Source organism: Oncorhynchus mykiss, chromosome 23 (genome assembly GCF_013265735.2).
Source record: "Oncorhynchus mykiss isolate Arlee chromosome 23, USDA_OmykA_1.1, whole genome shotgun sequence".
Lineage (NCBI taxonomy): Eukaryota > Metazoa > Chordata > Actinopteri > Salmoniformes > Salmonidae > Oncorhynchus > Oncorhynchus mykiss.
The window spans coordinates 31761746-31782918 of record NC_048587.1 but is presented as its reverse complement, the minus strand read 5'-3'; the positions used below and the strand labels follow the sequence as shown (position 1 = coordinate 31782918).

The 21173-nt window shown below is 43.7% G+C and overlaps 1 protein-coding gene across 2 annotated transcripts in view; it reads left to right on the top strand.

The window, feature by feature from the left end:
- Positions 1-20095, top strand: part of LOC110502589 (heterogeneous nuclear ribonucleoprotein L-like) — a 54833-nt gene extending 34738 nt beyond the window's left edge. The window contains exons 2-13 of one of the 2 annotated variants that reach the window (XM_021580742.2): positions 2325-2443; positions 3547-3784; positions 10677-10762; positions 11012-11108; positions 11239-11311; positions 15314-15385; positions 15858-16069; positions 16287-16408; positions 16808-17009; positions 17574-17631; positions 17739-17837; positions 18455-20095. In XM_021580742.2, the coding sequence (XP_021436417.1) occupies positions 2325-2443; positions 3547-3784; positions 10677-10762; positions 11012-11108; positions 11239-11311; positions 15314-15385; positions 15858-16069; positions 16287-16408; positions 16808-17009; positions 17574-17631; positions 17739-17837; positions 18455-18510 (1434 nt within the window). In that variant the 3' untranslated portion in view covers positions 18511-20095. Of the gene's footprint in view, positions 1-2324; positions 2444-3546; positions 3785-10676; positions 10763-11011; positions 11109-11238; positions 11312-15304; positions 15386-15857; positions 16070-16286; positions 16409-16807; positions 17010-17573; positions 17632-17738; positions 17838-18454 lie in introns of both variants that reach the window. The other variant, XM_021580741.2, reaches the window with a different exon arrangement.
- Positions 20096-21173: the final 1078 nt, after the last annotated feature.

Sequence of the window (21173 nt, the reverse complement as noted above, 5' to 3'; positions counted from 1 at the left end):
GGGTTGATGTATTATTCTAGCCTGTCTATCTATGGGTATCAGGGTTGATGTGTTATTCTAGCCTGTCTATCTATGGGTATCAGGGTTGATGTGTTATTCTAGCCTGTCTATCTATGGGTATCAGGGTTGACGTGTTATTCTAGCCTGTCTATCTATGGGTATCAGGGTTGATGTGTTATTCTAGCCTGTCTATCTATGGGTATCAGGGTTGATGTGTTATTCTAGCCTGTCTATCTATGGGTATCAGGGTTGATGTATTATTCTAGCCTGTCTATCTATGGGTATCAGGGTTGATGTGTTATTCTAGCCTGTCTATCTATGGGTATCAGGGTTGATGTATTATTCTAGCCTGTCTATCTATGGGTATCAGGGTTGATGTGTTATTCTAGCCTGTCTATCTATGGGTATCAGGGTTGATGTGTTATTGTAGCCTGTCTATCTATGGGTATCAGGGTTGATGTGTTATTCTAGCCTGTCTATCTATGGGTATCAGGGTTGATGTGTTATTCTAGCCTGTCTATCTATGGGTAACAGGGTTGATGTGTTATTCTAGCCTGTCTATCTATGGGTATCAGGGTTGATGTGTTATTCTAGCCTGTCTATCTATGGGTAACAGGGTGGACGTGTTATTCTAGCCTGTCTATCTATGGGTAACAGGGTTGATGTGTTATTCTAGCCTGTCTATCTATGGGTATCAGGGTTGATGTGTTATTCTAGCCTGTCTATCTATGGGTATCAGGGTTGATGTGTTATTCTAGCCTGTCTATCTATGGGTATCAGGGTTGATGTGTTATTCTAGCCTGTCTATCTATGGGTATCAGGGTTGACGTGTTATTCTAGCCTGTCTATCTATGGGTAACAGGGTGGACGTGTTATTCTAGCCTGTCTATCTATGGGTATCAGGGTTGATGTGTTATTCTAGCCTGTCTATCTATGGGTAACAGGGTGGACGTGTTATTCTAGCCTGTATATCTATGGGTATCAGGGTTGATGTGTTATTCTAGCCTGTCTATCTATGGGTATCAGGGTTGACGTGTTATTCTAGCCTGTCTATCTATGGGTATCAGGGTTGATGTGTTATTCTAGCCTGTCTATCTATGGGTATCAGGGTTGATGTATTATTCTAGCCTGTCTATCTATGGGTATCAGGGTTGATGTGTTATTCTAGCCTGTCTATCTATGGGTATCAGGGTTGATGTGTTATTCTAGCCTGTCTATCTATGGGTATCAGGGTTGATGTGTTATTCTAGCCTGTCTATCTATGGGTATCAGGGTTGACGTGTTATTCTAGCCTGTCTATCTATGGGTATCAGGGTTGATGTATTATTCTAGCCTGTCTATCTATGGGTATCAGGGTTGATGTGTTATTCTAGCCTGTCTATCTATGGGTATCAGGGTTGATGTGTTATTCTAGCCTGTCTATCTATGGGTATCAGGGTTGATGTGTTATTCTAGCCTGTCTATCTATGGGTATCAGGGTTGATGTGTTATGCTCGGCCCGCACAGTTTTCCACCACAAAACACCAGAAAATGGCCAAAAAGAGTAGAACCAGCTCACCTGCTTTTAAACTAGGATTTGACTATTAGATGTTCAACATTTTTTTACATTTTATTTACAAAGGAAAAGTTTCATTAAATTAAAATGAATTATAATGAGAATTCAGTTAATGTAACAGGGTTGACCTTAAAATGAGGGACACTAATCACATCAAATAAATGAATCACAAATCACATGAAAAAAATAATAGTCTTCAGAAATGACTTTGTCAAAACAACAAAATAACTAGGGTTTTACAATGATGGTGAAACTTGGAGAAATGTTGGGTTAAGTGGGTTCAAATCTTCCTCAAGGTGACACAGGGTCGATGGAGGGACATGTCAAAGTGCTGAATTTACTTTATTCATATTAAAAATCGGATTTATTGAATTATGCATGTGGTCTGTAGTAAAGGGCACTTCATTTAATATAACAGGCTTTTAAAATTCAATATTGGTGCACAATTTCTACTTAAAATATCAAAGGGATGAAAAGGCACCCATTTGCACTCTCCAATGCACTCTCACACTCTCACATAGAGGGGTACAGTCCCAGTTAGGGAAGGTTAGGCTGTACTGGAGGTCATTTTGAGCTGCAGTTCAATTATTCAGCCTGAAACCTCCTCCCTACACCCACTCTTTTCAAAATGACTCCTTTTTTAGATAGGTATTATACAGTGCATTGCACTTGAGTTTCCAGTTGATTTATGATCAACAAAACCTCTGCCCCTATTCTAGGAATTGTATTTGTTCTGATCTCTAACCAATATTGTGTGTGTGTGTTGCAGGACAGTGGGGATGACTCCCACAGAATTGCCCAGTCCCCAGTGGTCCATGTCAGGGGGCTGTGTGAGGCCGTGGTGGAAGCTGACCTGGTGGAGGCCCTGGAAAAGTTTGGCCCTATATGGTAAGAATCCACTCACATATGTTGGATGATATGTTCCCCCCCCCCACCCCCCACCCCTTAACCCCCTGTTTTCGTCATTGTAAGACATAGAAATAAAAAGGCTTTTATCTCATCTTTTAGTTAAACAGAAGGGAAACGAATATGGAACATGCACTGTACTGTGACTTGGAAGACTGTGGATTAGAGTGTAGCTACATGGATCATGTACATGTGGTGTGGATATGTGTGAGGCATTTCCCCTCAGGCCTCCCCAGTGACTTGCCTTTCATCCTGTTGAAGTCATTGGGGGGTTCTGTAGAAATAAAAACGTATATCAGCATGTACTGAAGGCTCAACTCACTTCCTTTGAAGAGCTACACACATACTCACAGACACACGCAAACATTTTCAGAGTCACACGTCAGTATACAGTCGACTCACACACACACATACCAGCACGCACATGGAGTGGAGGTGTTTGTGGCCAAACCAAGCTTTTACCTCACGGAGACCTTGAGTAACAGAGAGAGCTCAGTGTTAATCAGGCTCGTTATGTGGTGCAATATTAATTACGTAACGTCCCATCAAACCTAGGAGAGCTGCGACAGCATGGTTAACCCACAACATAGAGACAATCTACCGTACCATGGTAACTGTAGAAACTATGGTAACTGTCCAATTAGACCAGCACTGCCCACAGTACGGTAACAACTGCACTTACTCCCTCCCCTCTTCTGTTTTTGTGCATCTATGTTGAGCCAACATAGGTGATTTTAGGGGGAAGTATAAACAAAAAGTCCCACAAACAAATAGAGCAGTTTCCTTTCTGGTAGAATTGTTTGAGAATATAACCTCATAACCTCAGAATTGAACTAGGAAATGTTTTACATTCCAAACTTGCAAAGTTTTCATTCTGTCAGTTCAGGACATGAGTTCTCATCGGGCAAATTTCAAAGACACCCTATTTCCAATAATGTTCTACTTTTAGCACCAAATGTCGTTCCCTACGGTAGAGAGGGAATGTGGTTTTATTTGAGCCACTGTCCATTTAGAGTAATAGACCATTTTTCTACTCAGTGAATTGAATTCTAATGGACTTCCTTGTTGTTCTGTGTTGATGGCAGCTATGTGATGATGATGCCCTTTAAGCGGCAGGCGCTGGTGGAGTTTGAGATGGTGGAGAGTGCTGATAAGTGTGTGGCGTGTGGGAGTAGCGAGGCCGTCTACATCGCAGGCCAGCAGGCCTTCTTCAACTACTCCACCAGCAAGAGGATCACTCGCCCCACCAACTCAGACAACCCCAACAGTGGCAACAAAGTCCTGCTCCTTTCGATCCAGAATCCCCTCTACCCCATCACCACGGTAAGAACATGGTAACAGTACGTGACTCCTGGCATGAGTCAGTGCTGAAAATACATACTGTATTACACAATAGCATCACAGCAGTAACAGTAATTGCCACCCGCCTGGCACTGTATGCATGCTATACTGTCACCATGGTAACAGTACTGACCAAGAGTACCTCATTATTGCCCATGTTAACAGTAGTCAAGTGAATATATGAATTATAAACATTGTGTATAATCATAGAACTACAGGGTTTATATTTGTACTCTTTCTTGCTTTCTCGCTCCCTTTCTATCTCTCTATGTTACCCTCTCTTTCATTCTTTCTTTCTCTCTCTCTCTGTCTACCTCTCTCCCCTAATGGGAGCAGTCAGGCTACATTTAGAAACTAGTGCTTAAAAGCATCTTGTGGCGGTTTCAAGGTTTATTTCCCCCTGAGTTTGTACATATCTCCTGCCAACACCCATCTATCGCCACCTTTCTCTGTCATCTCCCTCTGCTCTCTTTCTCTCCCCCTCCCTCCCTCTCAGGTTGCATTGAAAGAAAGAGAGGGCTCTCCGCGGGGTACCTGTAGTGTTCAGATAGCATGTGTCTGATGTAGGGCTGACCCCATTTAGTCGACTGGTCGATAGGCGGTTGGTCAACCGAGATTTCTTTAGTCGAGCATATAGCAAACACAAAATAAAAATGTCATGGTGTACAAGACACCTGTCTGAGTGGACTGATCCATTGTGGAGGCCATGGGGATGGTATAGTCCATCAGTCTAAGACATTTGCTACTGAAAATGTATATGGTTATATTACATAAGAACAATAAAAAATGTAATATTTGAAAACAAATGCGCTTTCTCCCGCGTTGGATAGCGGTCGATATCCACGGTTCTGAAACATCAGTGCGCTGTTTAATTGTTGCCATATCCTAGACCATGTTGCTATGTGCATAATAAAGCCAAATAAAATAAAATGTTATGGTTCGTATACACATATTTAGCACATATTATTGTGGGTGTGGTGAAATGCTTGTGGCATTGACTAAAATTCAGTAGAATATAATGCAGTACATACATATGACATGAGTAAAGCAAAATGTAAACATTATTAAAGTAACAAGTGTTCCATTTTTAAAGTAGGCAGTGAATCCAAGTCTATGTATATAGGGCAGCAGCCTCTAAGGTGCAGAGTTGAGTAATCGGGTGGAAGCCGGCTAGTGATGGCTGTTTAACAGTCTGATGGCCTTGAGATTGAAGCTGTTTTTCAGTCTCTCGGTCCCAGCTTTGATGGATGAAAGTGGGTGAACAGGCAGTGGCTTGGGTGGTTGATGTCCTTGATGAGCTTTTTGGCCTTCATGTGACATCAGGTGGTGTAGGTGCCCTGGAGGGCAGGTAGTTTGCCCCCGGTGATGCGTTGTGCAGACCGCACTACCCTCTGGAGAGCCCTGCGGTTGCGGGCGGTGCAGTTGCCGTACCAGGCGGTGATAGAGCTCGACAGGATGCTCTCAATTGTGCATCTGTAACGGTTTGTGAGGGTTTTGGCTGCAGATCTATTGGGGTGGTAAGCAAATTGAAGTGGGTCTAGGGTGTCAGGTAAGGTAGAGGTGATATGATCCTTAAAACTAGCCTCTCAAAGCACTTCATGATGACAGAAATGAGTGCTAGTCATTAAGTTCAGTTACCTTTGCTTTCTTGGGCACAGGAACAATGAATGACATCTTGAAGCAAGTGGGGACAGCAGACGTCTTGTGTCTGAGTTGTTGAATTGCGATTCCACTTTGTCTCTGTACTGACGTTTTGCCTGTTTGATTGCCTTATGGAGGGAATAACTAGTGTACACTGTTTGTATTCGGCCATATTCCCCGTCACCTTGCCATGGTTAAATGCGGTGGTTTGTGTTTTCAGTTTTGAGCAAATGCTGCCATCTATCCATGGTTTCAGGTTTGGGTAGGTTTTAATAGTCACAGTGGGTACAACATCTCCTTTACACTTCCTGATGAATTCAGTCACTGTATCCATGTATTCATCAATGTTATTCTCAGAGGCTACCCGGAACATATCCCAGTCCGCGTGATCAAAACTATCTTGAAGCATGGATTCCAACTGGTCAGACCAGCATTTAATAGACCTTAGTACTTCCTGTTTTAGTTTCTGCCTATATGAAGGGAGGAGAAAAATGGAGTCGTGATCAGATTTTCTGAAGGGAGGACGGGGGAGGGCCTTGGAGGCATTTGGAAAAGTTGAGTAGCAGTGGTCCAATGTTTTTCCAGAGCGAGTACTACAGTCAATGTGATGGTAGTACTTAGGTAGCGTTTTCCTCAACTGTGCCTTGTTAAAATCCCCAGCTACAATAAATGCGGCCTCAGGATGTTTGGTTTCCATTTTGCATAAAGTCCAGTGTAGTTCTTTGAGGGCTGTCGGGGTATCATCTTGAGGGGTAATATACACAGATGTGACTATAACCGAATCACTTATGGTCGGCATTTGATTGTGAGGTATTCTAGTTCGGGTGAACAAAATAACTTGAGTTTCTGTGTGTTATCACAATCACACCATGGGTAGTTAATCATGAAACAGACAACCCCGCCTTCCTTCTTCCCGGAGAGTTCTTTATTCCTATCTGCGCGATGTACTGAGAACCCAGCTGGCTGTATGGATGGGGACAGTATATCCCGAGACAGCTATGTTTCCGTGAAACAGAGTATGTTACAATCCCTGATGTCTCTTTGGAAGGAGATCCTCGCCCTGAGTTCATCTACTTTATTATCCATAGACTGAACATTAGCGAGATATAAACTCGGAGCGGTAGATGGTGTACACGCCTCCTGACTAGAAGTCCACTCCGAATACCTCTTCTCCGCCGGAGGTGTTTTGGAGTAGCTTCTGGAATATGTTCAATTGCCCTGGGGGGTACGAACAAAGGATCCAATTTGGGAAAGTCATATTCCTGGTTGTAATGCTGGTGAGTTACCGCTGCTCTGATATCCAAAAGTTATTTCCGGCTGCATTTAGTAAAAATAATAATAATAATAAACCCTCCTTTTTAATCTCCTTATTGTTATTATTACTATTATTATTATGATCATTATAATAAGTCATGTTATTATCATTAGTAGGCTTAGTATAGCAGCCTTGTATAACCACCATCAAGCTGTAGGCCAAAGAGTACATCCTGTTTAGTCTTAATCCCGTAATTTAGGCCTGTATTTCAATACTTATATAGGCTACTGTATCAATCAATAATTCATTCGTTAATGTCATCACACAGCATACAAGTCATTCATGATTTGAAATGCAATCAAGCATTTTAGTTTTCAAATAACAAAGCAAACCTTGAATAATTAGCGGAAACAATAAATAAACCGTTCCATTTCGGCGATTGCATTCACAAATTCATGCGACTGTTTTTAGTCTTTGCTGTAATAAAGGCTTTCAAAAAAGAAATGAAAAAAGACTTACAACAGACTCTATGGTATGCTTATAATTGAATTACTGTTGTTTACATTGTTTCAAACAGTCTGAAAAATTATATTGTAATCTAACAGCACCTGTTTGGCACACCTTACCTTATTTTTCTTGATCTCCATTATTTTCAGCAATTAGTCAAATTTATTCCACACATCTGACTTCCCCTTTACCTCCTGAGCAACCAAACAGTTTTGAGTTTATTCCTCACTTCATCTGCATACATTTTGTGTTTTGGCGTTCAGAGTTTGTGCTATAGGTCAGGCCCTCTTGGTCATGTGCATGCGATGCATACGTGTGTCAGGTAACGAGAGGAAGGGTTGAGGGAATAGGGAATGTTTAACCGAGACAAATGAGGGATTTCAGAAACCAAACTTTTCCGTCAGAAATGGCTGTAATTATTTTTCAGGTTCAGCAACACGGACAGCGCGATAAACACTGTTGTCGCTGCAGCAGGGAGGAGAGAGTGACAATGGGTGCTAGTCACACAGTCACTCGCTTTCTTTTTATCAACACAGAGCATCAAGTCTGAGCCCCGCCTGGAACAATCAAGTCAATTGCGGTCGGACTACCTCTTGTCATCTGTGTGTCTTAATTATTTCATCAAACAGTTGCCTTAAAGCATCAGACAAGCTCAGTGCATATAGTTGATTTAATTAAAACACATATGGAAAAATTGGTCGAAAGAACAGACGACTCTCGGTCGACCAATTCTTTTTTTTTGGTCGAGGACAGCCCTAGGCTGATGATAAGAATACCAGGAAGCTCAGGTATATCAGTCTCCCTCAGATATGGGATGCACAAATAGGCTGAGAAAGGATCCAGCCTTATGCTGTCTCACTCCAGGTGAGCAGAGAATAAATAACACACGCAACAACCAAGATAAATGTGCAGAGACCTAGATAGGGTTGAATTATGCTATTATTAAGTCAAACAGAGACAAACTGTCTGATTAGAGAGACAGTCACTGTGTTAGAAGTATAACAGCACACACTAAAGTACTGATAAATGTAAAGTACCAGTCAAAAGTTTGGACACACCTACTCATTCAAGGGATTTTCTTTACTTTTACTATTTTCAACATTGTATAATAATTGTAAAAAAACTACGAAATAACACATATGGAATCATGTAGAAACCAAAAAAGTGTTAAACAAATATATTTTTGATTTTAGATTCTTCAAAGTAGCCACCCTTTGCCTTGATGACATTCTCTCAACCAGCTTCACCTGGAATGCTTTTCCAACAGTCTTGAATGAGTTCTCACATATGCTGATCACATGTTGGCTGCTTTTCCTTCACTCTGCAGTCCAACTCATCCCAAACCATTTCAATTGGTTTGAGGTTGGGGGATTGTGGAGACCAGGTCATCTAATGCAGCACTCCATCACTCACCTTCTTGGTCAAATAGCCCTTACACAGCCTGGAGGTGTGTTGGGTCATTGTCCTGTTGAAAAACAAATGATAGACCCACTAAGCGCAAACCAGATGGAATGGCGTATTGCTACAGAATGCTGTGGTAGCCATGCTGGTTAAGTGTGCCTTGAATTCTAAATAAATCACCAACAGGGTCACCAGAAAAGCACCCCCACACAATCTCCTCTATGCTTCACGGTGGGAACCACACATGCAGAGATCATCCGTTCACCTACTCTACGTCTCACAAAGAACCAAAAATCTCAAATTTGGACTCATCAAACCAAAAGACAGATTTCTACTGGTCTAATGTCCATTTCCCGTGTTTCTTGACCCAAGAAAGTATCTTCTTCTTATTAGTGTCCTTTAGTAGTGGTTTCTATGCAGCAATTCGACCATGAAGGCCTGATTCACACAGTCTCCTCTGAACAGTTGATGTTGAGATGTGTCTGTTACTTGAACTCTGAAACATTTATTTGGGCTGCAATTTCTGGGGCTGGTAACTCTAATGAACTTATCCTCTGCAGCAGAGGTAACTCTGGGTCTTCCTTTCCCGTGGCGGTCCTCATGAGAGACAGTTTCATCATAGCGCTTGATGATTTTTGCGACTGCACTTGAAGAAAATTTCAAAGTTCAATCCACACCTGCTAATTGAAATGCATTCCAGGTGAAGCTGGTTGAGAGAATGTCAAGAGTGTGCAAAGCTGTCATCAAGGCAAAGGGCGGCTACTACTCAAATATAAAATATATTTAGATTTCTTTAACACTTTTTTGGTTACTACATGATTCCATATCTGTTATTTCAAAGTTTTGATGTCTTCACTATTATTCTTTAATGTTACACCAGGAACGCACAATCCCTCCATCAGTGCTCAGACTGTCCGCAATAGGCTGAGAAAGGCTGGACTGAGGGCATGTAGGCCTGTTGTGAGGCAGGTCCTCACCAGACATCACCGGCAACAACGTCGCCTATGGGCACAAACCCACCGTCGCTGGACCAGACAGGACTGGCAAAAAGTGCTCTTCACTAACGAGTTGCGGTTTTGTCTCACCAGGGGTGATGGTCGAATTTGCGTTTATCGTCGAAGGAATTAGCGTTACACCGAGGCCTGTACTCTGGAGGGTCCGTCATGGTCTGGGGCGGTGTGTCACAGCATCATCGGACTGAGCTTGTTGTCATTGCAGGCAATCTCAACGCTGTGCGTTACAGGGAAGAGATCCTCCTCCCTCATGTGGTACCCTTCCTGCAGGCTCACCCTGACATGACCCTCCAGCTTGACAATGCCATCAGCCATACTGCTCATTCTGTGTGTGAATTCCTGCAAGACAGGAATGTCAGTGTTCTGCCATGGCCAGCGAAGAGCCTGGATCTCAATCCCATTGAGCACGTCTGAGACCTGTTGGATCGGAGGGTGAGGACTAGGGCCATTCCCCCCAGAAATGTCCAGGAAGTTGCAGGTGCCTTGGTGGAAGAGTGGGGTAACATCTCACAGCAAGAACTGGCAAATCAGGTGCAGTCCATGAGGAGGAGATGCAGGTGGTGGCCACACCAGATACTGACTGTTGCTTTCGATTTTGACCCCCCCTTTGTTCAGGGACACATTATTCCATTTCTGTTAGTCACATGTCTGTGGAACTTGTTCAGTTTATGTCTCGGTTGTTGAATCTTGTTATGTTCATACAAATATTTACACATGTTAAGTTTGCTGAAAATAAACAAATTTGACAGTGATAGGACGTTTCTTTTTTTGCTGAGTTTAGGTTCCTGCATCCAGGCTGCATCCTCTCTACTCGAAGGACACACAGATGTTCCTACTTGATGAAGTCTCACATAAACACTGGTTCTCATTATTCCACCAATTTCACACAGGAACCTCTCAAATATTGTGAACAAATTTGTCACCGCCTGGTGTATTGTCTCCGGTGTTGTAGGTGTCAGGGAGAAGTGCCGTTTTAATTGGAACATGTATCTTCCAGCTGCAGCCTTGGTGAGAGCTGACTAAAGCCTTCCGTGTGTCTCCGTCTCTTGTCTCCAAGGATGTTCTCTACACAGTGTGCAACCCCATAGGCAGTGTGATGCGCATCGTCATCTTCAAACGCAACGGCATCCAGGCCATGGTGGAATATCCTTTCTGTCTAGCTGGTTGGCTGGCTGGCTCGCTGGCTGGCTGCCTGGCTGCCTGTTAGAGTGTGAGTGTGGAGGGTGTGACCATAAAAAAGGCATCCACAGGTCAAATTATTCAACCAGCGTAGATTTGTTTTTGTTGGTGGTTTTAGAGGTTTTATATCTTCTATGTGGGGACTTGTAATTGTAGATTGAGGCTTGAGATTATTTGGTTGTGTTGCTGTTGTCCCTAACTGCCCCCCCTAACATTTGAGTCCATCGAGTGTGCTCAGAAAGCTAAGGCTGCTCTCAATGGAGCTGACATCTATGCTGGCTGCTGCACCTTAAAAATCGAATATGCAAGGGTAAGTCTGTATTCACCACACACAATCACATACATAACGCTTAGCAGATAGATTTTGTTTAAAACGCTGGAACACTTCCTGATGATCAGCCTCAGCATGCAACAACATATCTGTTGTTTCCCTCCTACAGCCAACTCGCTTGAACGTGATCAGAAATGACAACGAGAGCTGGGACTACACAAAACCTTACCTGGTCCGAAGAGGTAAGATTCTGCTCCTTGTTCTGTGTATGTAGGCTATGGAGTGATCTCATTGTGTAGAAGCTGCTGAGTTAGGGCTATGGGCTGCCATATAGGGCTGTCATTGTGTCAGAGTGTCCATGGGCAGCCTGCAGGGCAGAGTCAGGTTTTCCTTGCCCTTTATCTGAAATCTGCCCAGGCTGCAAACAGAATAGCAGGAGAGGTAAGGATATCAAAGAAGTGTGGCTGTTTCTCTTTTCTCACAAGCTGTAGATAGATACACTCTGAGCTGAGAGAGAGAGAGAGAGAGAGAGAGAGAGAACTGGACTGTTTGTCCTGAGTTTAGTCTGCGTCAGCTGAAATGAGACAGAGAAGTTGTGATACTTCTCATTATCCTGTGCTAAATATGCTAACTTGAGACAGCCAGATACTGAGTCAGAGGCTGAGGAGAGCACTGTGGTTGTATCATTGCATGAGGAATGTTATAGTAGCAAAGATGCCGTTTGAAAAAAGTGCAGAGAAATGGCCTGTTGTTGGCTACCCCTCTTTACCACCCTCCCCCCATCCCACCCCGTCTATGTGAAGTCATCATTGTGACTGTAGCGCCCCCTATTGTGAGGTGGTTAAGGACCAGTATGGACCACAGACCTGCAGTCAACCAAGCCAACACAAGACCGACCCACTGCGCGTCCTTCTCCAAGCAACACACTCTCACATCCGTCTCTCACAAGCCTGCACCTGCCGCCCATGGGAATAGAGGGAGAGAGAGGAAAAAAGAGGGATGGACGACAGGCTGACCCTGCACAGCAACATGCATCCATCTTCACCCAAACCTCAAGAGAGAGGAAGCGAGACTACTCATTCATCCTGACCTCATGCAACCTCAACATCAACACGCCCAGGACAACCCGCCAGTGCCACCTCATGGCTGGAGGACTGGCTGCTTTTAGACTTTTTAGACTGGACCAATTTCCTTCTCTTGATCATATTCAGTCAGTTATCTGACTGGTTAAAACCCTTTATATTCTCTCACCAAATAATCAGTAGTAGAAATATCGATGTATTAGTCTATACTATCTCATGTCTGGACATGTGAACATAAGAGTGTATTTCTCTCTTTGTCTTCTAGGCGTTTGTCTTAAGTCAGACAATAAGCAAAAAATCTCTGCTCTGTAATCTACTTAAACACCAAGGTGACACTATCTTCTACTGTAAACTACTTCATATTATAGCATTTCTGTCAGTGTCAATGTGTTGAAATGCCTACTGTAGTAGAAGAGAACTGCTTAGATTAAATCCTGAACATTGAATGTCTATTCTTGAATGCACTGTTAATGGGGGTACATCGTGTGGATGAAGAGAGTCACAGTTCCTTAGAGGCCCTCTATCAGAGACCCAACCTTTATATCGCTATCTGAAAGGCATTGCCCTGTGAAAGTCAGCCCCTTTTCTCCTAGTGCATCCATCTCCTCAAATTAACCAGGGGACACAGTCGACTGCTGAGGGGGTTCACCCTATGATGAATATCACCCTTTACTACATGGCTAAATGAGAAGTCAGGCGAGATGCTAACTCATTTGAAAGCCCAGTGAGAGTGAGTTAGCCTCCTGCTGTGGCGCCGTTCTTAGGACACTCAAATGTTTTCCTCCAGCGTCCTCTGTGGACGTCTCTCACCTCGCCTCGGGAATGACTGCTTCAGTACCATGCCGCTCTCCGCTTACCTGAGAGGAACTTATATTTGATTAACTTTAAATCACCCTCACACTTTTATTATACTGGGTATTGGATTGTATATCAGCATAAGTATAAGTCATGGTTCTATCAGCTGCTGTATAATGAAGTATCCCACGCATACAGTATATACTGTGTGATCTGGTCTGTAGCACCTTTCCTTATAGAGAACCTATATCCCTGGCATTTAGGAACAGGTGTCAACATGGTGTTACAACACGTTAGAGTTCGATGCTCTACGTGCATCAACATGGTGTCTGGTTCACATCCCATGGGGACCAGCCAGAGAGGCTGTCTGTGACATCACGTCCCCTGTGAGTTGCCTTAGCCAAAGCAGGGTTCATATTGCTGTTGCCCACGGCGAAGATTAGCTGCCTTTTTAGCTAGCAGTCCTCCGCAAGGAGACTTTGCTGGGACTCTCATCCCCTGGCCCCTTTGGGGGAAATAGCAGTCGACTTGGGTGGGGTAAATAACTAGCAATTTCAACTGAAATTCTAACGGATCATTCCGTAAAAAACGGGAGAATAGTCAGCCAAGAAGAGAAGCAGCGCTTTAATTCTCTAATCATGCTCAGTGCACCAGTTGGCCAGGGAATTATGATTGCCAAAGCAAATCTGTTCTCTGGTAACTTTACCTGGATAAATAAAGGTTGAGTGCACAGCATGAGACTGCAGTCTCTCCGAGGATGTTGTTAATGATGGATAGTTTTCCCTTCTTCTCCCCCCCAGAGGAGGGTTTTTGTGAGGCATGGGGGGTGGGGGTGGATCTCAGGGTATAATAATAGATGCTGTTTGAGGCCTGACTGTGGAGGGAGGCATAGGGTGAGATGGGGGGGGGGGGGGGGGGGGGGTAATGATGAGTTCCGCTGCCACAGCAAACAGGGCGGTGAACCCTGCTGTACACCCCTAATCTGTGAGTGAAGGTCACTTTGACTATCTGATGAAAGTTCTCTCTCTCTTAATAATCCCCCTTATCATTTTACACCCATGTAGCATTTCAGTAGAGTGTCTTGTGACTTGGCCTGGGGGGACTGTTGTGGATACCACACGGCATCTCCCAACCCCCCAACCACAGAGCTGACCTGGCTGCAATAGTTACATAGATGGGTTCCTGTAAGCTATAGTGGAGCATTACTGACTAATAAAGGAGATCTGGTTACTTGTAAGTTATAGAGGGGCTTTTCAGTTGTAGAGGTAAACTTATTGAACTGAATAATTGGAGTGATATTATCTGCGTTTCCACGTAGAAAAACAGGAGCTCTGATTCATGGAACATGGAAGGTTCCCACTGGGCACACACTGGTTGAATCAACGTCATTTGAACCAACGTGGAAAAGATGCTGAATTGACCTCTGTGCCTAGTAGGTTTCTTTGATCTTTTCAACTGTATTGTTAGTCTTCTAATTAGGGCTCAGTTGGGACTGCTCTTGTGGGAGATGGAACTGCAGCTGCTCTTTGTCCATCCTGTGCCTCCATGTATCTCTCTGTGATTCTGTGCCAGTTGTGAACTGACTATCTGATGATGCAACACAGGTTGATGTTGTTTCACTTGTCCTGAAAGAGACAGCCTGTGCCAGTAAAGCCAAGACCTCAGTGAGAGGGGTTGCTGACTGTTCACGCTAGTGATGTAATTCAGGTACTTTTCCTCCACCAATCTTTGTATAAAAATGTAACAACGTTTTCCCCCTGTTTAAAATGTGCCCTTTGTTTTTTCTTTCTATTTTTGAATCTTCTCTCCACTGTTCCTTGTCTATAGATTGCTGAAGGATGTCAACTGTATTTAGTAAAGTAAATTGCCATTGTGGTTAACAGTAGACCTACTTTAGGCCTACGTGTCTTGGTGTCTCCTTCTCTCTGTATGTAATAGTACAACATAGTACTACTGTTCAAATAGTACAACATAGTACTACTGTTCAAATAGTACAACATAGTACTAATGCATGGTAAAGGTACAACTGTGGATGCATTGGAGTCCTTCTAATGCACAGTATTACCAGGATTTATATTCTAACGTGTGTTAATCAATAGCATTGTTTCCATATGTTGCCTAATGGCTATAGTACTGTTACTATGTAAATGAATGTTAAATGTCAACAGACTTGGGGTATCACCAGTGTATTCAGACTCACCTGTAATGTCACAGGTCTTCTGTCGCTTCTCTAATTATATTTTGCTTATTTACCTCCAATGACCTTTTTATCAGCATGTCTATTTGAATAGCTCCTATTTGAATGTGTAGCCCAGAGTCATTTCCCTCATACTCTCTCCCTATGCTGTCAATGTGTTGATGTTTCAGAGCGTGGGAAGGGCAGACAGAGACAGGCCATACTAGGGGAGCACCCGTCCTCTTACGGAGACAACGGATACGGTAAGGTCCCCCCCTCCTAACCCCAGCACCAAAACACTACCCTATTACTCAGTGTGCCAACCATATCCCCCTTTGATGTCACGCAGGTTGATACATAGCTATGTTTTCATTTAAAAAGCCCTTTTACAAAAAGTCCCACTGTACCTAACATCATTACTAAACTTTAGACGTACGAGTTACCACACCCGGACTGCCACATTATCCACACATTATCCACACTATCCACACTCTATCCACACTTCCCACACTTCCCACACCTCCCAAGAGGCTAGTAGAGAAAAATAAAACCCACCTCCACACTCCTTTCACCATCAAGGTTGTGTTCATAAGGACCGAACAGGACAAGAAAGTAGTAGCTGATCTCCTTCATTTCAAAATGCTTTCTCCCGTTTCGTGCCTGCTGAGCACAACCCAGGTGGAAGTGAAAGTTGTAACCCCTGCTCCTCCTTTCCCCTTTTGTTATGTATTCCAGGGTCACACTGCCCCCTGCTGCCTCTCCCAGGGAACAGCAGGTACAAGCTGAGCTCCCACGACATCCCAGAGGTGGTGGCCTACCCCCTGCCCCAGAGTTCCTCCTACAACCACGGCTCCAGCTCTGTCGCCATGGTGAGCGGCCTGCACCCCGCCAAGATGAACTGCACCCGCATCTTCAACCTCTTCTGTCTCTATGGCAACATTGAAAAGGTCAGCAGGGGGACCCACCTGAGGAGGAACTTAAGGGCATCCATGTGTGTGTTGTGGTAGTTTGTCTGTGAATGAACATTTATTTTATATTTTTGGGGGGGAGAGGGGGGTGTTATTCTGTTTGAAGTATTTCTGTTTGAAGTAGGTGTAGCTGAAGGTGCGTGAATCTATTTGAGGATTGCTATGCACACAATGTTTGAAACTGTGTGTGTGGCAGGTGAAGTTCATGAAGAGTGTCCCAGGCACTGCCCTAGTAGAGATGGGGGATGAGTATGCAGTGGACAGGGCAATCACTCACCTCAACAGCATCAAGGTGTTTGGCAAGAGGCTCAACGTCTGGTGAGTTCCTTGTTAGTACATTACAGGGAAGCTTAGGACCTGCAGTATTCAACCACGTAATTAATATTATTGCCTACTAGTATCTTATTACTCTTTCTCTGTTATCGAATCTAATTACCGGTACAGAATCAGTGTGCGGGGGTACAGGCTAGTCGAGGTCATTTTTACATGTAGGTAGGGGTCAAGTGACGATGCATAGATAATAAACAGAGAGTAGCAGCAATGTAAAAACAATGTAAATAGTCTGCGTGACCATTTGATTAATTGTTCAGTAGTCTTATGGCTTGGGGGTAGAAGCTGTTAAGGAGCTTTTTGGACCTGGACTTCAACTCCCTCCCTCTCCATTTCTCTCTCTCTCTCTCCCCCTCTCCTCTCCCTCTCTCATCTCCCCCTCTCCAGTGTGTCCAAGCAGCATGCGGTCATTCCCAGTCAGGTGTTTGAGCTGGAGGACGGCAGCAGCAGCTATAAGGACTTTGCCATGACCAGGAACAACCGCTTCACCAGCCAAGGCCAGGCCTCCAAGAACATCATCCAGCCACCCTCCTGTGTGTTGCACTACTACAACGTCCCCCCCTGCATCTCAGAGGACCAGCTACTGAGGGTAGGGCTGTGATAAGGTTTTTTGGTGGAGAGGGTGTGAGCAGAGGCCTGAACAGAGGGGTTGAAGGTCAAGGCTAGGGGACGGGATGTAGGGAGTAAGGTAACGATTAACTCCCAGAAGTCCATCCTTTGTACTGGCATCTGAAAGCACCAGCTGCTGAGGGTATGGCTGGGATGGCAGGGTAGGGTATTGGGAAGGGTTTCTGAGGTCCGTATGGGGTAACGTTTAGCATGGACTCATCCTGTGTGCTGAACTATTACAAGCCCCTCCCCCTACATTTCAGAGGCCCAGCTGGATCTTGGATAGGTGGTTGGGATGAGGGTGCATATCTAATATTTTGTCAATAGGGCTAAGAGGTGAAATTAGCCTGCTACTCTTTTGCTGCACAATTAAAATAGCTTGCATAGAAGAAGACGACCGCTGATGGTTCTGCCTGTCACTCAATGTCAAAGATGTTTGTAGTTTGACTGAGACTAAAGAGCTCCACCATGTGGTTGTGGTTAGAAAAGAAGTATTGTCTCCAACAACCTTTATCTCAGCTGTTCTTTTTTTTTTTTTTTACAGTTATGCTCAGAGCATGATGTGCCAGGTTTCACCAAGTTCAAGATGTTTGATGCAAAGCGTAAGTTTGGGCTTTTTTAACTTTTTCTATTTGTGTGTGTTCGGCTGTTGAAGGAGATAAGTGTACCGTCATACTTAAGTTGTCCTTTTCTCCTCTCTTCTTGTCAGCCTCCTCCAAAACCATTTCTGGCTTGTTAGAGTTTGACTCCAAGACACACGCTGTCGAGGTCTTGACCGTCCTAAACCACTACCAGATCAGAATACCAAGTAAGTGACCAAGATGGCCTTGCTTTCCTCAACAGTGACCGCATACTAGCACCAAACACTCAACCGTTAGTAGTCACTCTCAGCATGAGAACTGATAGTGCCACATACAGTCGGAGAAATGCCCATAAAATTGGATTTAGACCAAACTTACACGAAGACCTGAAAATAATAAATATATTTTTCCTGGGTGAAATAGCATGAGGGACATGTTATAAAATCCAAAGGGGGAGAAAGCTGTCAATGCTGTCTGTTCTAGCAGCAGGTGGTTCTTTTTTACATTATTTCTCCTGTCTGTGTTGGTTGGCACCACAGGTGTTTCAGCCTGGCCCTGTGGAATCCGTCGCTGTCAGAGAGGGAGATTAGATGTGTGTGTGTGTGCTTGAAGTGAGATAGAGGGAGCACACTGGGACAGGAGTCTGCACCATCTGCTGCACACCTTTTCTCTTCCCAGACCGGACTTAACGCTCCCGTCTTCAGAACTCTCCCTGCCAATGTCCCCAACCGAGTGTGCATGTGTGTGGGCATGCCATATGATCATGTGTGTTTGTTTATGTGCGGAGATATGTGTGAGTGTGTGTGTAGTATGTGTGTAACCTCGCGTGTCTGACCTTTTCCAGATGGCTCTAACCCCTACACCCTGAAGCTGTGCTTCTCCACGTCCTCTCACCTCTAAAGACCAGTGCACCAGCAGGAGAGGGAGAGATGGAGATGGAGAGAAGGAAGGAAGCGATGGTACTGGGAGGGACAGACTACTAAGCTGACAAGACACTGATAAAGAGGGCCCTCATCCAGACTGACTGGCTCCTCTTGAAGAGGAGAAGACTACTGAAACACAGACGTGTGAAACACTGGAGATTGCTGAAGAGGTTTTTTATCTTGCACCTCTTATTTTGGAGTATTTTTTGTCCTCTTCGTTTTTTGTTTTCTCTGTATAGAGAGAGCCAATCAGAACTAAGAACTGAGAGATGACACCCTGTCTCTTCCCGGCATCCATTGGGGCTGAGCATGGTACCTTAACAGGTGACCCCTGAAAAGACTTGTTGTGGACAGAATAAGATGACTTGTTCATTTTTGCGTTGTGTTTGAAGACTGGATAGAGGACATCTATTATGCCCATGCTGTGGAAGACTATCCAAGATGGTCGCCATATTTATGGGTTGACAGCGCTGCTTTTATGCTCGGCACATTCTGTTGAGCAGCAAAAACTCAGTCGTTACTTCAGTGGAACAATGTGTCAATATGAATTTTAAATCACACTGTAATGTGATAATATGTAAAGGTGTATAGAATTGAAATGGAAGTTCTGTTATGGAGGGGTGGGACGGGGGGGGAAGGGGGAATATCAATCTTATTTGGAGACATTGTGTCAGCAGGTGTTTTGCTTTGGAGTGGACTGTTTAATGACGCCTTTGTATGATGTTTACACATGAAGAGCCCATGGTCTGTGTCGTATGTCAGTGTTTTGGGGCACTCTGTTTGAGTGTTAGTACTGTGTTAGTATCATGGCTCGCCTGCACTGGTTCAGTGTCAGTAGTTTAGCACATTCGGATTGTTTTAGTGTTTAGTGGCACGCCGATATGTCTTATGTTCACAAATGGCTGTATCCAGAATCATTGTACATCATCCCTAGCTCTTTTCCTGATTAATTAGCAAATATAGCAACAATGTTATAGAGATATGTTTTATTTTTAAAACACTCAAATACCTAAGGTTATTTGGGAACATCCCTGCCAAAGAGGGTAACAAATAATATGATTGTACAGATGCTTTGTACAAGAATTGTGGAATTCCATTTTACTTGCAAAATAAGGAAATGACACGTTAACAGCGTATTCCATGGGTCTACTCTGTATATTGTACTGTATAACGTGAGCAAATACATAGGTGTTATCAGGGTTTGGTTGGATCTGGATGCATGCTGTGAGCGTGACACTCATTAAACATTCAGCAGTCTTCAGATCCTCTTACATCTTTATGATTCGATAATTGTTCCACGTCGTGAGTTACATTTCAAAAGGCTTGAGTTACCATAAACAGCAGTCTTGTGCTTCATTTAATGGTATCATCAAACGTAAGGAGGGTCTTAAATTCTCACTACACGCATGTTCAGATAGGTAGTACCCATGATGTCCATGTCTGACTGGTCATTAAATGGCGTTGTGTCTGTGTCTTTGTGGTGGATTTTGTGTTTGAGTTTGGTAATCTGTGCCAGTGATAGTCATTGGAGTGACACCAGAATAAAATCTTCATGAACACTACTGATTGTGTAGTCTCCAGCCCTACGAGCTTTGAGAACACACTCCCACGAATCCTCTTTAACAAACTTCAGAGGATCCCTCTGCCCACAAATGTATCTCTGAGGGCATAACTTGTTCAAATAGAATAATGCAGCCGCCTGGCTTTCTAGAGCCACATTGTCAAAAACACAGCGAAAGCTTTACTTTTCATGACTTGAGAAAACATAGATGTACATTTAAATGTGGAGAGAGCTGGTTGGGAGGAAGGGACAAAAGAAGAGGAAATGGAAGGATGGAAACGGAGGCATACACACACAGTAACATTTCATGCTAGTTATTTTTCCTTTCAGATGAGATACTGTGCACAGCTAGTGACATGTACTGAAATAACAAACATGTCTTGCTCTCTTAACTGAAAAACCAAGAAAAACATAAACTTATACAAACCCAAGTGGGCACACACTCACAAACACCTCTCTCCACCCCCACACAATCTCTCTCTTTCACACTCCAGCCTGGTCTCTACCCACAACTTTAGAGAATGTTCCCTTCAGTCTCATTAGGTCATTAACTAACGTTCTCACAGAAATGTTTCCGTGATGTGCAAGGAAATTTCCCAAGAGACGGTTCCCTTAATGTCAAATAGAACTTACCCACAACATGGTTACCATGCTCACAGAACTTAAGATATGAATGTGATAGACACATTTCCTGGGAACGTTGCAAGAACATTCATGTGTCCAGTTTTCTGAGGGTTAGGAGAATCCTCCCATCAACGTCCCACCGAACATACACATAACAGGGTTGCCATGTTCTCAGAATAAAAAATATGAATGTTCTAGGCGTGTTTCATGAGAATATTGCAAGAACAATCCTTTGTCCAGTTTTCTGAGGGTTAGGAGAATACTCCATCAACATCCCACCAAACATACATTACACAGAACACGGTTGTCATGTTCTCAGAACACAAGATATTCATGTCTAGACAAGTTTCACAGGAACGTTGCAAGAGCTTGTATGTGTCCCAAAAGAAATGTCTTTACCCATCACTGTTGCCGAGCCAATCGATGCCCTGATTGATGAACCACTGATGCATTCA